This window comes from Cydia fagiglandana, chromosome Z (assembly GCF_963556715.1).
Source record: "Cydia fagiglandana chromosome Z, ilCydFagi1.1, whole genome shotgun sequence".
Taxonomy (NCBI): Eukaryota; Metazoa; Arthropoda; class Insecta; order Lepidoptera; family Tortricidae; genus Cydia; species Cydia fagiglandana.
In genome coordinates this window covers 36,935,684-36,953,654 of record NC_085959.1, presented here as the reverse complement: position 1 = coordinate 36,953,654, position 17,971 = coordinate 36,935,684, and the positions used below count along the sequence as shown (strand labels likewise).

At 36.9% G+C, this 17,971-nt stretch overlaps 1 protein-coding gene and 1 long non-coding RNA gene across 2 annotated transcripts in view; both read left to right on the top strand.

Moving 5' to 3' along the window:
• LOC134678651 (uncharacterized) overlaps nucleotides 1-17,971 on the top strand; it is a 205,425-nt gene that overhangs the window by 145,178 nt on the left and 42,276 nt on the right. The gene's annotated exons all lie outside the window — the stretch shown is intronic.
• On the top strand, nucleotides 3,961-5,427 carry LOC134678584 (lipase 1-like). The gene has a single exon (XM_063537209.1). The coding sequence runs from the start codon at nucleotides 4,152-4,154 to the stop codon at nucleotides 5,403-5,405; it is 1,254 nt and encodes a 417-aa protein (XP_063393279.1). The 5' UTR covers nucleotides 3,961-4,151; the 3' UTR covers nucleotides 5,406-5,427.

Genomic DNA, 17,971 nt, shown 5'->3' with positions numbered 1-17,971 from the left:
CCAAGCATATACATATAGTAAGCGGCCTCGACCATGATCGTGCGCAGAGGATTTTCCCCTTTCCGAGCGAGCTTGTGGTCGATTAATGATCTCAGTAAGCTCTTGTAGCTACAAGAGTACAGCTTGTTACTTACACCTACGCCGTCTTACTAGTCGTCGTTTTTTATTTACACTGCCTGTATGTTTTGCCTTTGATTAAAAATATATCAATAAGGTAAGCTATAAGGTTGTCTTAGTCTTAGGTCAATAAGGTAAGCGTAAGTGAGGTAAGACAATCGAGGGAACACACAGCAAAACTTTCATTCCTCAATAAAAAAAAAATTTAATCATGTAGCACGATTGGTACTTACTTCAATAGAGGTTGTAAATGGTTAATCGCGAGTTTTATATCACGTGTTTGTCAATCATGTTATCAAAGCTTAATTGCTGATTCATAACTTATAATTTCAATTACATACAAATATTCATTGCTATAATGAATGCGCTCCTTTATTCAGCAAAATATATAAGTAAGTATTTAATATATAATACCAATTTATGTAATAAAATAATTATTTTTTGATTTAATAACTGTATTAATAGCTACCCTTACTGACCCTCTTAAAATATACTCAGACACACTGATTGTCAATTCCCATGGCAGCAAATGTCTTTATATTAATTGGTTGTATGGTGGTCGTTCGGCGGGTTAATAATGTGATCTAGTAGGAGTAATACTTACTGAAATGGAAATTTGTAGTTTCTTTCCGACTTCTATGTGACAAGGGCAAATGAGTTATGCGCATTTATTATGAAAGGGCGTGGAAAGGTTTCTTCCTAGATAAACAGCGTCGGTAAAGCATACAATACTAAAGTTGATAATATTATCGAATAGGAAGTAAATTCTAATTTAGATGTTAATGTGTACCTCATTGTAGCAGGCTACTGGGAAGCACTAGGGGCTTCAAAGTTAGGGGTGGGGTAGGTATCTTATATGCTGACTCACGCTAGACCGGGCCGTGCCCGGACCGAGGCGACCGACATGTTATTTTCTATGACGGCTACTCGATGATCACGTGGTGCTTTTCACAGAAAACGAAGCTCTAGAAGCTCCGGCCCGGCCACAGTCCGGTCTAACGCGAGTCATCCTTATAACCTAATTTCTAAATATATTTCATAAAATATAATCAATAAATAATTCTGGTCCTTAAAGAAAAATCCCACTCCTACATTCTTAACGTTACAACAATTTTTAATTTATAAGCTTCCTGAATCCGACAATTTGGTCCGCTAATTATAAAATTATAAATTATAACGCTTCTTCGCTGTCTCGCCGTGACCAATAAAACAATACGCCTTTGAATGCGAATATTTCAACGGAAACATAATTTAAATTAAACTGTGGTCTGTGCCGTGAAATGATTTCGGTATTAAATAAATTAAATTCAAATCAATGCGCCTAATATCGCTTCGGAACGGTACTAGTTATTTATTATTCAAGGTGGCACAGGCGCTCGAAATGCAACGACGGTCTTCACATGAATAACTCCTTGATAACCGATCTCGAAGAAGTTTTTTCTATAAGGTCGATAAGGCCATTTTTGTTGGCCGGCCGGCCGTGTAAACATGTACAAGTATTACCATTTGTGCTGTTTTTCGTGCACACAATTATACCGGGTGTGGCCTGTAACATGAGCAAAAAATAAAACTGTAGTCTGTACTCCTCATACTAACCAATATTTGGTCAGCGCCTTTAAAAAATAACTTGTGGTTTGATTTTTAATACACTTTAAAGTTTATTCTAAGACGCAATGTATTGCGAATTTTGTTATGTTTAAGGCATGACAAGCAACGTCAATCACAATGATATGGCGTGGCGATGGCATCCATTGAAGATAATATTTATTTTTTATGAATAATAGGGAGTCTAAATACTTCATAATTTTATAAAGTTGTTGAACAAAAGTGTCACCGTTTGAGGAGTACAATCTATGTTTTAATTATTTGCTCGTGTTACAGGCCACACCCGGTATACCTATATCGCGAAGCGTCTGGTTAACGCATCTGGTAACCGAAGAGCTGGATGGCGGCTTACTCGCACAACAAAACGTATCAGCATTGTGATACCTGGAAATGCCGCCAGCATCCTTGGTACAATGCCTCAAGGGCCTAGTATTTTAGTTTTTGGCTAGTTTAGTATTTGTATTGTAGTACCTCTGTATATTTAATTATGTACATAAATGGTTACACCCTATATTGCCTAAAAATATTTTTATTCTGTTAGCAGTGGGGATGTCCGGTGTTTGGTGTGCCGAGATTCAAAATTTTAATAAACATTCATAATTAAAATGCTTTTGAACTTTTTTCTTGGCTACATCATAATTCATAATACTAAGTACCATATCTTCCTTGCTACCTAATCCCCCATGACACCAATCATTGCATCTCGTTAACTCAATCCAATGCTTAAGTGCCCGTCACATCAGACATTTGGAGGTCAAATCAATCACTAACAATCGCCGTAACGCTTGAGTAATTGTTACTGCGCCGGGTGAGATGCAACTTGCATGCGGTTTCCGCAAATTACTTTTTATTTTTTAATAGTTATTAGAACTCATAACTCCCAATTAGCCTTTGCCTTACCAGGCATAAACAGGAGGGGCAAACCAAGGCAGCGGTGGCTGTGGGTTAGCGGAAACGGAAACCGATGTCCAGGATAGGGCGAAATGGAAAGACAAAAGCAGGAAAGAGGGCCACGCGAAACGCACGGAGGATTAATGAGACTTCTGTAGAAAGAAAATTCGTCTTCTTGACTCAGGGATACCAGTCCGCCGCTCTACCAATTAAGCTATGTACTTGTTTAGAGTTGCCCGCTGACAGCGAATATTTCCACTATATCCCTCATATGCGCCTTAGGGAAGCGTCAGGGTCCGTTTGTAGAGCGGCGGGGCGGTATCCCGGATTCAAGAGTTCAAGTCTCACCCAAGACAGCGAGTTTTTCCGCTTTTCCTTTATTTGAAATGTATCACTTTTGTTTATTTTGGGTAAGTGGAATTTTAGAGGGCCGCACCCCACTGCGTGGCAAGTTAGCAAGCCATCATTCAATCCATAAAACATTAGGTAACATTAGTTAATGTTAAAAATCACTAATAGACTCAAGTTAGTAGCTAATGTAATAAAGCTGCAATCAGTGATTGTAGTCGTGACCAACAAATTCCAGACGTTGCCAAATACTTCCATTCAAGTTTCAATTTCCTTAATAGTTCTGGTTTTTAAACACTAATATAGCTAATTAAAGTGTTGTTGGATACCTACCTATATTAAAGACCCACTAAGTAGTTGTATCGGATAGAAGAGAATTTAAAACTGTTACACAGTTGCTGTTAATCTTAACGTTTTATCTACTCTTAATAAATATAAACAAATGAAACGTGTTAACATTTCATTTTTTGCTTCAAGCTTGAAGCAAAACTCACAGATTTTCTATGAATAATGATTCGTTTTATTATAGCGCTGTCAACGTAATCGTCGGTTTTTATTTTTATATCCGCAACGTGTATCGCTTATTTTTAGATTTATTTATCTTAAAGGGCCTCTTTGCTGTTGGCTTTTGCCCCCGTATGGCCCCTGTACGGCCCCCAAAGGTGCCGAGATATGAAAAGACACATTTAATAACATAAATTGGTAGGTGGGCCAAGGAATAAATTATAGCTATGTTGTACAAATTCTTATAAGAATAAAGATTTTTTTTTATATATTTCTTGTGTATTTTATTTAGTTTAACTAAGTATTTATGTAGTATTTTGATAGGTACCTAAATATAAAGAAACAGGGAAGGAAGACCTTACACTGGGACAAAAGTTTTAAATTCTTATTGACGATAGTATTACTGCAACAAATCGTCATTGAAAGAAGCTGGTTATGTAATATTGACAGGTTTGATGCGCTGCGCCTTCGTATTAGTGAATATTTATTTTGTAAACAGTTTTTTAATTCAACAATTTACCATAAGCCACTTATGAATCATTAGTGTATTTTATTTATATTCGAGTTTTCAGGGATGTTTTGAGACCTTAGTTTGAGGTCGGACTGATGTTATAAAACCGGATTGATAGGCGTGAACCAACTTTGTTTGAGTAGAACCTCTATACTAGTAATTCGTGTCTCATCAGATGGAAAAAATAATATTATCAGTTATTTATTTGTTACACGTTGTAATTGTGAGTTGTGGAACTGGGACGTCTGAAGTACCTGGATTGTTAAACTTTGCTATACCGGACGCGCGGTCGTTGAAGAAATCGCTGAGATTTGATGAAGACATTTATCTGAATTTTACAGAATTAGCCAACAAATACAAATACGCAACAGAGGAACACCGCGTCGTCACCGAAGACGGGTACATTCTGACCGTATTCAGAATTTCGCCAAAATGTCGAAACGTTACCGGATATCCAATAATATTGCTTCACGGCATCTTCGACAGCTCAGACGTGTTCATTCTAGCCGGACCGCAGAATGGATTAGGTTATATTTTGACTGAGAATTGTTACGACGTGTGGGCCGCTAACCATAGAGGCAACGTTTACTCGAGGAACCATCTAACTTTTGATCCAAACAAAGACCCCGAATATTGGAACTACTCGTTTGACGAACATGGTTTGTACGATCTCCCGGCCGTCATAGACTACGTAATGAAAAGTACTGGTCGGCCGAAAGTGAACTATATCGGACATTCCCAAGGAACTACGGATTTCTTCTCGATGGCCTCTCTAAAACCAGATTACAATGCCAAGATACAGCTCTCAGTGCATCTAGCTCCTGTTGTATTCTTGAAAAACTTCGGCATACCAATATTAAAGTTGCTAGCACCTTCTGTGCATAGTTTATGGGATGCTTTTGACAAAGCCGGCCTTAGTGAGGTCCTAGCCAAGCACCAGTTAGCCCACGCCATCATGGAATACTCCTGCCGTTTTGCTCCTGATGCCATTTGTGGGACTGGCCTCTATGTCACTACAGGATACATAAGCGGTACTATATCGTCAAGAACATTGTCCGTTGCAGGAGGTCATCTCTTCTCAGGAGTATCGACTAAAAGTCTGGCGCATTTAGGACAGCTGATAGCCTCGCAAAAGTTCCAGCGATACGATGAAGGAACGCCAGGGAACACCGAAAGATACGGCACACCTCGGCCACCTGAATATGATTTGTCCAAAGTGACATCACCAGTGCTCTTGATGACAGGACAAAATGATTTTCTTTCACCGTTGGAGGACGTAAATGAACTGGCTTCAAAACTACCAAATTTAGTAGAAAATGTTATTATCCCTAATAAAACGTGGAGTCATAATAATCATTTGTGGGGAAAGGATGTTTGGAAATTTGAATTTCCTAAGATTTTAGAGTATATAAAGAATTTTAATTCGTAGTGCTTCATGTTTCTACTGGAAACTAGTTTTATGAATAAATCCTTATACAGGGTGATTCATGAGACGTGAGCAGGACTAATCCTGCACACTCAGTAACTGATAATTGATCGATCACCGTCGTATTTAGGTGAAACAACCACACTTTTTCCTATTTTTTTACTTTTTGGTGAGGGCAAATTCAATTCTGTACAATCATGGTCACCCTACAAGACCTAATTAATAAACATAAAACCTCTTTAACCGTAATGACAGCATTTTGATTACGAAGAAAATAAACTGTCAACTTGAGTGAGATACGAGTTTTCAAAAGTAACCAGACCGTGATGACAGTGATGACATTTAATTAGACACAGAATATCGGTAGTTTAGTATTCTAAATTTAGGGTGACCATGCATGTCGTAAATAAATTAATAACTTTTTTTTTCAACACGACTAGAAAATTAACGTTAACCCCACTAATACTGATACGAAACAGTTGCTTATAATTTACGAAATGCGCAGTGTAAGTCCTGCTCACGTCTCCTGAATCACTCTGTATAAAGGGAGATTCTGGTGATAAACTTATCCAAAGATTATGAATAAGTCAAGTGATAAACTGCGTTACTTATCAAAGAATGTATTTACCAACATGAATAAATATAAAATGACTACATATATTAATTAGTTAAGAGTTTTCGTACCGCGTCTTGTCTGTTTATTTTTTAAGGGTAATATTTTATAGGTAGCGGTAAATCAGTAGGTAGTCGTGATTTTTTCATTTAAGTACTAATCTTTTCTTTAATAAATTAATTGTATGTCATTATCAATGGTTGATCCAAATCTAATGAATCAATATGTACAGATTAAAATCCTAGACTGAAAATACAAAATTAGTTTGTATTAAAATTTTGAATTCGACCGTATTAGCTGGTATTAGGTAGGTATATTAATGTACATAGACAAGTTTTTTGTGTTAATGTCACCATTTAGATTCTCGGCTGTCGATTTGCATTTATTGGTTCCACATTTTGCAATTTTCTCTAAGGAAAAGAATCACGAAGTACGAGCACAATCAACCATGAAAAAATCAACATCACGGGCATCAGATTTAAACTAATTGACCTCGGAACCCTAAAAAAGCTATAAGGAAAAACATCGTAAATAAATAAACAGTTGTTAGTTACGTACCTCCGGAGCTTTTCCGCGAATTTTAACAAGAATATCTGAGATAACGTTTAATTTTAACGCCGCAAATTGTTTTGTGATTCCTCTGAGATGAATTTAGATCCAATTATGTCAAACTAGAGTACCGGATTTATTATTTGATGCGGCAAATTGCTTATAATCAATGCATGTAAAACAAAATATCTGGGAGATCGAGCTTTGCCCGGAAAACATATAAACACTCAAAAATGCGCGTTTTCCCAGAGATAAAAATAAAAATAAATAAAAAGTCATTTATTGTCGCAACAAAACTTACAGCAACAAATCGAACAAAGAGAAAACAAAAAAGGTTACAGCTTACATTATAAGGTTAAAGTCCGATAGGGTTGTTGACTGTATATAAAATATAGAATATATGTAATATATTTAATTAACGAGATATACAAGGAGAATGTAATTTTAACGTGACATCGTGTCGTGTGTGCGTTCATATACACTCCATAGTCGCTAACCGTTCCGACACGTCGCAAAAAAAAAGAGAACTTGATTTGACTTGACAGTCAACCACCCTATATAAGGGCAATAAGCATTAATTACAGCACAAAGTAGAATAGCGATAAGTATACATACATCTTTTAATAACTATTTATATAATATATAAGACCTAGCTAGATCGATTTATCGGCAAATTTCAACGAAAACGTTTCCAAGATCCCCGAAATATACCGGGTGTGGCCTGTAATACGAGCAAATAATTAAAACATAGATTGTACTCCTCAAACGGTGACACTTTTGTTCAACAACTTTTAAAAATTATGAAGTATTTAGACTCGCTATTTTTCATACAAACTAAATATAATTTTCAATGGACGCCATCGCCATGCCATATCATTGTGAATGACGTTGCTTGTCACTCCTTAAACATAACAAAATTCGCAATACATCGCGTCTTAGAATAAACTTTAAAGTGTATTAAAAATCAAACCACAAGTTATTTTTAAAAGTCGCTGAACAAACGTTGGTCAGTATGAAGAGTACAGCCTACAGTTTAATTTTTTGCTCATATTACAGGCCACACCCGGTATATGAGAATTGCTAGATTAAAGGTATAAACGGCTCGATTCGGGAAATGAATTAGTAAAGATATGTGACGTTCTACGGCAAAAGGTGATTCGGGAAATGAATTAGCAATTAACTAGATATGAAATAGTTATATTATCTTCACTATATCGTATCTACTCGTAGTTAATCTCTAATTAATTTCCCGAATCGCGCCGTAAGATTGTAATGCAAATATTGCCGTAAATAGAACCATTTTCCCTCTAATCCTATCTGGAATAGAGTAGGTATAGAAATATCGGACGAGTCTCGAACGCTCCGCTCGATCCTTTGGTCTGACCTTCAAACAAGTCTACAAAATGTAATCGTTCATGATCAAACCGCTGTACACGGTAGTGACCGTTCATGATCTACTTTGCCAAGCGTAGAGACGACGTAATTAAAAACAAACAAACCACGGAGGCGACTTCTTTGGTTTAGCACACACTGCCGTATTCGAACTTCAAGATATTCACAAGAGACGATATATACTAGATCCATTCTAGATACGTTATAGTTTAGATATCAACTAGTTCTCTTTTGCAGCGCAATTCGGGCAACCAATGTCACTTTTACGTTAGATAGAGATATCTATTAGATGTGAATTGGATCTCTAACTCATATACTGTGAAAATCGTTCAAGACTATCCCCAGAATCTCGCAAATGTCAAATTGGGCACGGTAGATCTTAAACATATCGTTATCGTATCTTGGTGATGTCTAATAGATGTCTATTTCAAAATCCGAATCGGGCCCACTGCATCGATTAACATAACTAAGTACTACAGATGTAGTGCATAATTATATCGTATTTTCACGGAAACGTACGAATGTATCTTGCTATTTCAGTCAGTCTCGGTGCAAAAACTATTGAGGTTGACTGAAGTAGCATGACAAATACGGACGTTTCCGAGAGATACTCCTATAATACTACTACTACATCTGTAGGTGCATAATATATCTTCAAATATGCGAGTATCGTATGATTTGGAATGAAAAAAGTAACTCAACATCTATTTGATTAAAAACACCGGACTTATGCAAATTAATAAGCTTGTTATGAAGTTCTTATACTAGAATAGTTTTTGTTTAATCGGTTCTTGGAAATAATGTGTAAGATAACCAAGTTTTATTAATGAAGTTCAATTTATTGTTCCTTACGTACTCGTAATAATCAAACTAAATAATTTTACAGTAAAATAATAAGTTTATTCTCATTTTGACAGAATCATCGTTAAGCGAACTTTTCTGCGCATAGGTATTGAATATAACGTGCTACCGTTATAAAACATGTCTAGGTAATAAGTGTTTTAAGGATATTGTCTGAAAACCGTTATAAGTATACCGTAACTTCGTCAAACCGATTCGCGACGCGCCCGCTTTTTCGTAATGACATTTACATAATATATGATGTACGAGGAATACCATTATTTGCCACACGTCGACTCGAATATAAATCTATGCAGGACCTTGAACAGTACATAAATATTCAAAAATTCGTCCCAAATTTCACAAAGGCTTTGGGCAGTTAGCTAATCGGAGGTGGTTTGATGGCATTTAATACTTATATGGCTGCATTTGTATAATGGCGTATTAAGGTCACAGAATAAGTTATAGTATTATCATGTAAGGTACCTATAGGTATAATAATAACTGATTTGTGTAATGCTTTTTAAGATAATCAGGATATTATTACGAACTTTAAACGGCGTAAAACGTTTAAAACTAATGGAGGTTCACTATTCAAGATTGGCATTGTACCGCAGAAAAAACCATGATCACCATAAAAGTTTTATTTAAAATCAAAATAACCAGTACTTAAGTAGGTAACTTCTACATCAATATTAATCGTTTCTTTTGCTCTGTTTAAATCACATAAATTACCGTTTCCCTCAGCCGAATCAAGTCAAGAGCAATATAAACAGATTCCATATACAGTGACTATGAGATTGCATATAGATCCAGTTTGTTACCGAAATTATTGACACATCGAATCGAAGTACTTATCTGATTCGACTCTTTTCGAGTGTAAAGTTAAATTGCATGTCTGCGGATTTACACAACGGACGTTGCTATTCAACTTCAATGATTTATTGCAATGAAGAATACACTAAATTAATACTTAATTGCAGTAAGATGATTGCTAATTGATTGAGTTGCAGCAAACCTATTCGTAGTCAATAATACTAAAAAATAATTCATTACCTATTAAGAAATATATAACCTCCCGCGGTATATAGTCGGATGTTTTCGTAGATACTTAGTTGGTCGTCGGCAGCCTCTCGACAGCGTATAAAGGTGGATGATTTCCTTTCTTCTTGGTGCAACACGTTGGCCGGCATTCCCCAAGGAAGCGTGTTGTCTCTTTTGTTATTTTTTATTTTCATTCATTCGATTACTACTAAACTTTCATTATCATCACTTTTATGCCAACGATCTCCAGATCTAAGGATGACTCACGTTAGACCGGGCCATGTTCGCCTGTTCGGGCCGAGGCGTCCAACATGTAATTTTCTATGTCGGCTCATCGGTGACCACGTGGTGCTTCCTATAGGAAACGAAGCGCTCGAAGCCCCGGCCCGGCCCGCTCGCTCTAGCGTGAGTCATTCTTTACTCGCATGTTTTCGTTGGTGATTTATTTATAGAACATCTAAATGAAAAAATAAAAAATATAGCTCACTAAGGAGATTGCGGAACTTAATTCTACACATTCCTACCAAAATTGCTCTTGCACAGAGTCTTCTCTCCACTCTATCATATCTCGATCTCACTGAGGAGCAACCTAATATAGGCTTGAGCGCACCCAGCATATCTGCATATGTATGTATAGGTACAATTGGCGATAAAAGTCTTGTGTTGTTGCTATAATTATTACTATGGGTTTAGACCCCGATGCCGATGGGCCTAGTGCGATAGTTTAACGCTCAATAAACCTAGGTGCGCCCTGCGGTAAGTTTTCAGTTTTATAACCTGGGGGCCGATTTTGGAATTTCGAGCACTCGAAAATCTGTAGAAAACGGCGAAATGCTATTTTTGGAATACGAGCGATGGAAATTGGGAATATAGTGATATTCACCAGTCGTTTACAATTCTCTTAAAATAATTTAAATGTCTAGTAGTGGATATATTACTATTAAAGGGAAAACAAAATTGAGCAGTTGAAATTCAAAAATCGGCGCCCTGACAATTACCTAGTTATTATTGTATTTTAATTTCGAAACACGGTCCCTGCACTGCACCTGCATGATTGCGCTTTATTGGCAAACTGTTTAAAAGGCTGCTCACACGCCGGCGAGGTCTATTTCTCGAAACCTATCCTATTGTGTCACCGATGCGAATTGTATTTCTTATGTGCATCGGTAAAAGGTCCTTACGGCGCTGGAGTTCACGCATAAGAAGTGTGTTTCTTCAACGGGTTTTTTTATTTTATATTGCATCATAGTATTAGGAGTCACTCATGATGCAGTATTAAGAATAGTGGTATTAAGGATGACTGACGCTAAACCGGGCCGTGTCCGGGCGGGTGTTGATGATGTTTTAATGTAAAGTTGATCGCACCCTTTGCCTTTCCAGCCTTCAGATACTCTCAAGATTTTACGAAGTTCTAACTACGCATCTAACTTTGTTAGAGAATCTATGGTTTATTCGGGACAAGAAATCGCATCAACACCAACTTTGCTCCCTTGTGCAAAACAAAGAGCGAACTACCTATCGAATTTAGGCCAGTAATAGCGTTGTACAAAAATATAAATTACTTGAACGTATTTTTTTCTTATACTCAAGTATTAACTAGGTAGAAAATATGAGGATAGATAGATAAAATTGTCGGTCAGCTTGATTAGTAGGGCAGAAAGCCAAACGCCTGTTCTTCTCGGCGGAAATCGAAACAATTGAACTGGATAGTTGCACCAAAATATGCCACGGGCCATACTCGGCTTGGCCCGGTTACGCGACCCACTGTGCAGTCCCGATGGGCAATAGTGTCCGATCTAACGGAAGCGAGTGTGAGGCGATTCGTAATGCTGACCTATTATTATATTATAAGCTGTTACGTTTAAGAGTACGTCATAATAGTAGTATTCGGATAACAACTGCAGTACTGTTGCAACTTTAACTGCTAGGTGATCTCACCTTCTTCCATCATTCTCAACCAGTCACGTAAGTAACGTATAATATCAAGACAGTTGACAGTAACATCGCACGCAGGAGCGCCGCAATTTTAAGGTAACATTCCATTAAAGACCGCAGCTGCACAGTCCATTTCCAACGACAGCTGCATTACTGTTCATTTTACTATGGAAATTGACAATGACAGCGACGCGTTCAGTACTGATAGTGCAGTTGCGGTTAGAAATGGAATGTTACCATTAGTAAAATGACAGTAACGTCGCAACAGTAGTACAGTTGTCGATGGAAATGGACTGTCACCTTTACCATTAGCATAGCAATGCTGCTTCTGCACGTGCTTTGTGAAAATTATGAAACGTTTACGAAGAGTGTAAGATCAGCCCAAATAGGCGCGTTTTTCAAAACCGCTTCAGGTACACAGATGCGACCTACCTAGTTAAGTCCAAATTGTAAAGGTTAACTACTATCATCATCTTATCATACATTATCATCTTACCAACTTATTAGTCAAATTCGTTTTGCTCGCTGTCCTAACAAGATCTAAAACGAAATATATTTATTCGTTCATTATGTAACGTATTCATTGAGTGCGTTATATACATATGTACGTACGATGTAATGAAATTTTGAGAAATGTGTCAAATACCCAAGATTATAATGACTGCGGCATTACTTATGCCGAACGTCTGCCTTTCGCAACACAAAAAATAATATAGCGTGTCTAATACAAATACCAAAGACATGATTAGATAATTAAATGTCGAGGCATGACCTATGCTTTTGAACTTTCGGCGCCCATCAATTTGCGATTCTTGAGCTGCTATCCTCGCAATTTTATTCGAATGCTAGAGATAAAATTAGCATACGACTTAACATAGATTATGCTTTACTTTCCATGTATAATTTTTGAACGACTGTGAAAAAGGAAGGAAGAGTTATAGATAGAGTCACGTGACTTTTTGTAGCACCTCTCATTCCGATACATTTTAAGGGTTCCGTAACCTCAAAAGGAAAAAATGTAACCCTTATAGGATCACTCGTGCGTCTTTCTGACTGTCCGTCTGTCACAGCCCATTTTCTCCAAAAGTACTGGGGACCAATAAAGGTGAAATTTGGTGCACATACACAATTAGTGACCCAAAGACGGACATGTAACGTAAATAGATGAATTTTAAACATGGGGGTCAATTTTGGGGGATTAGTAATGTGCAGTCATGCGTGAGTCGGACTTAATATACGGAACCCTAGGAACGCGAGTCCAGCTCGCACTTGGCCGATTTTTTTTCTTTTCGTTTGGCGATTGTCATTTTGGCTAGGCCCACAGATCTCAAGCGCCAGCATAATGCACATTCAGAAATATATCCATATCCAGTTAACAATATTCTGTAGGTATGTAGTCTAGTAAACATATATTATATTAATGATGATATTATGCTTATAAAACTGTGTAATAATCATAATGATCTTTCCGCCAGCTATTAAAAGTCAGGGTCGAGATGAATCTGACTTTTTACTTTTTAATTTAAGGTTAATCATCTCTGCTCTAAATATCAATAGTTTAATTTATTCTTAATCTTGTAGTCTAGATTTGCAAGGTGAGGTTATGATAATTATAGCTAGTATAAATAGATTCGTTTTCTCATTAATTAGCTTTCAAAATGTCAGACGGCATATTATTATTTATGTCCAACCGCACACATCCGCCGTAGGTTGACATTGGAACAGTTATTTGTTTCACTCGGGGGCAAAGTTGTTTTTTAACCGCTCGTGCTAATATTCATATCCGAGCAAGCAAAAGATTCCAAAATTGAACCACGAGCGTAGCGAGTGGTTCGAAAAATGGAATCTTGAGCGTTGCGAGGGTTTCAAAGCACGAGCGTTAAACAAAATTTTCCCCCGAGTGAAGCACAAAATTTTTCTCTACACCAACCCGAAGCAAATATTAAATGTAAAATATAAAACAAAATCAAACCAAATAAAATTCAAATGAATGTTATTAAATATTTATGATCCAAAATCATCATTTAAAAGTCAATTCTACCAGCAAACATAAGAAAATAACACAAAATTTGCATTTGATTACTTTGCCTCACATGTGAATAAAATGCATCTTTGCTATCAGTTTTTGAAGTGCAAAGTAAGCCTTTCCGAGCGGTATCGTCTTGGGTCGTCCCATTCGTTTTTCGCCAAGTTCTTAAATTAGTCCTATTCTGCTTTCGTCACTCATTCTACATTGAAAGCCACCGACGATTGTAACGAATGTACAATGAGTGACGAAAGCAGAATAGGACTAATTTAAGAACTTGACGAAAAACGAATGGGACGACCCAAGACGATACCTTCCGAGCTGGTGTGGTGAAAAATTCGTTAAAGGGCGCGTAACACACGGTAAACAGTTTTTTGAATGTCACTTACGGTTGTTAGAGGACTTAGGTAAAGGTCATATACATTTCATTGTAGGTCAGCTTAACTCATTCGCGGCTTTCCTGTACACATCGGAAAGTTAATAAAATCTGAAATCGTTATTTACGATACACGTTTGGAAAGTACGGAATTCGCAACGAGTGGTGATAAATTAAAACAAGACTCAAGACTGAAGACTGAATGTAGTGTTTTAAATGGACATTAGCTGCGAATAAGAATCCTTAAGCCTCAAATAAGAAAATTGAAATAAAAATAAATAAAATATTATACATTTTTTATGTGCTAGCAAATGATTAATGATGTGTGTGAAGTTTGACTGAGGTAAAAAAAAAGATGTAACGACGTTACTACAAAAAAAAATTTGCCATCGTGAACAACTTAGCCAATTGAAAATAAAAGCAATTATAGTATCATGAAAAAAAACAAGCTGTCATTATTAAACCATTATTGCCACGCGAATTGAGTTGTTAGAAAAGTTGCCATTACCTACACATTTCAGGTATGTAGTTAATTGAAGTTAAATGTTTAACTTCACTGTCTGTACCCCTAGTGTAAATTTCGCGTGACGAGAATTCGCGTTTGCTTGAAGTCTTGTTTTGTATGGGATTTTTAACAGCGCGCCATGCGGGACGTTTTGGAAACGCAAAGTCCCATACAAAATGACACAAGCGTACATCACGTGGCGCTATCGAATGAAATTTACTCTAGGGTTACAGAAGTAAATACAATTATAGTTACTGCAACGCGTTATGTACGAAGTGAAGACACATTTAACTTGTGACTCGGTCACCGACCTCTATATACCTACGTAGCATTTGAACTGTTAACTTTCTAGCAATAACCTTAAAAGTGATCAGTAAATATTTACTTACTTTAGTATACGCAAGATTATTTTTAGGTATACATACCATGAAACCAATTCAATTATTCTTTAACTAGATGGTTTTCCTTTAATCTACATACGAATGGATGACAAAGACAGTTTTAATTAACTACAAAAATTCGAACTTTGTTTTTATTATTTACTAACGGTCTACGTATTCCAATTTTGCTATTGATAAATAAAGGTTGAAAGTTTTGACGATACATGATCGGTAATGTTAGGAGTTTGACAGAATGGTACCCTGGACTCTAATAAGCTACGGATAGCATGTACATAGAGGTACAGTAGATAGTACTTCTCGGGTATCAATAGTCCAAGCGACAACGGACCTTTGAAGCATCATTGATGACTGCATTTACCGTCCGTATGTAACCTTTTTGACGTGATAACGTCTTATAAATTGATGAACACCGGTAGCATGCACGAAAAAGTGTCACGTTGTGGACATATCTCCATGGTAACGTTGTGGACGGAACTAACGTGGTAATGTTACGGCCACGTTTTCTTATGACGCTATCACGCAAAATTATCGTCCGTAAACCGACTTTACAGACAACCATATTTTTGTTATTTATCATTCACGAAAATTCGAGAGATACTCGAAAACTTTCGTAGATTTCCGTGGATCTGATGTTGTCGCTCGAAGCGTTATGTAGTGCGACCCACCAGCCCCTCTGAATTCCAATACGTATTGCATCACTCTGCTGCTGTCTTACGGTAGAACCTCGATAGTAGGAATATTTTGAAAACGCCAAAAAATTCATCTCTACTAGTTTTTGTCCATGGTGTATATAAAAATGTAAGTGACAAAAAAGACACTACTCAGTCCTCCCGTAGTAACTTTAAGGGAAAGACTAAACGGAAGGAGAAAACTAAACATGTCTTAGGCAAATCTCCTCCAAAGCATTTTGGTAGTTTTTGCGAGAAATCGGTTCTAAAGGTTAGCTCAGTCGAGATCATAAATACTAGGTAGTACCTACAAAGAGAACAGATTTTATGGTAATGTGAATTGTGTCTTAACGGGTCGAAAATTTTATCTTATTTTGCTCGACTTATCGAGTATTGCCGTATCTCCATGACTTATGTTTTTCGAACTATCACCAGGCGTGGCTCACCTGCGATTTCGTCGCTTTGGAAGAGGTACCTAACTACAAGTACATCCGACCCACACCAATTTTGGTGGCTAGCCATAAGCCGCACGTGGCGCTGTCGCCACTTAGCGGTCATATCTGTCCGAATCGTAACAAACGCGTTTTGTTAGAGAGTGAATCCACTGTAATTAGCCACTCACATGCACTTTTGGTAACTGTAGCTACCAGCTGTCACCCTTATTTTATTATAATATAGCTAGTTTGACAGTGCACAACGTTGTATGGTGACAGCCCACAGCAAAAAATAGTCTTTTACGTAAATAATCTGTTTCAGATTTCTTATAAAGTAAGCGCTACTTTTTTTCGCTAAGATAAATATTAAAAAAAATATTGAGGGGAGAAAATAAATACTAAGGTCCCCTATTTTAGTCTTCGTAAATAACTCGTAAAGGATGGCCAATAGCAAAAAATATATTTATACATGAATAATTAGCATAAAATTTCCTATCGCAAATCACAAATACGTTTTTTAGTCTTTTCTACTTTACGCTTTTTTTTTGTTAGATAGTGCATTGTTTTAGTTCCAAAACTAGATTTCTCATCTTTAATTTATCCGAAAATGATATATCACATGCCCTAAGAGGGATAGTTTTAGAGAAATGTTGCTCGAAGTGAAGCGCGGCGGCGTCGAACTTCCCCCCTCCCCCCCACTAAATGAGACGTGGCTTTCGACGGCTCCCGGTCTGTCTCTGCTCAAGACCAGCTAACAATCAACTGTGCCAAGTTTCAGCGCATAGTCTCAAAGTGCAAGGTGTCGTGCAGTAACAAACTAGCTAATAATAGGTAGAGGTAAATGGTAAATATCAAGCATGTGAGTGGCTAGACTACCTAGTACTATTATTTATTCTGTGCTATCACATTAGCATTCTGTCTTCTGTCGTGCCTACGTCACGTAAAGTACGTACAGATTTGAGCTGGTTGCTATTTATCTGTGGTCGACTTAATCGCTCGCCTCGAATTCCAATCTGTTGTCCGATCACTTACTTCCGTTCAAAACAGCGAAAACAAACCCTTTTAAGGGTAATGCACCTAAACGTGTTCGTGCAAAGTAGTGCTAATTATTAAAACCGGACAAGTGCAAGTCGGTCTCGCCCACCGAGGGTTCCGTACAAATTTAACTGATTTTAATTTTATTTCTATATTTTTTACAAATTTCTATAATTTATATTTTTACCTGTAGGTAATCATAAATTTTTAGTTCTACGTCAACGCGAAGTACCCTAGGAATTTTGATTCCCTTGAGAATATCAGACTTCCAATTATTTTGCAACCATTTTGATTTTAATGCAGTAAGTATATATATTTTACGTCAAGCTGATATGTGCAAATATAGCACTTTCCCTGGTTACTTTGAATAATTGTCTCGTCATTATGCTGTGGGTGTCTGATCGAACAATGCGGCGTTTAGAATATTAGGTAATAGCTCCTGTATTTTTTTACCAGAAATAAAAGCAATGTTTGTCTTGTATGCATATATTGAAGCGCTAAATAACTTAGTTTTCTCATATAACCAAAATGGAATACTTTACATTAGGTACTTACTTACAATTACCACAATTATTCTTATTACTTATCGGCCCGATTCAAATAAGAAGTCACAGTACGACACTGATCTATCCGTGTTATAAAGTGACATTTCTTCAACCATTAAGCGTCACTTTTGACACTAATAGATCGGTATCGTACCTATCGCTGTGACTTCTTATAAGCATTGTTTGAATTGGGCTCTATTTTTAAA

What these genes read in the sequence shown, in the direction of transcription:
- LOC134678584 (XM_063537209.1), top strand. Translation starts at nt 4,152, where the DNA reads ATGGAAAAAATAATATTATCAGTTATTTATTTGTTACACGTTGTAATT.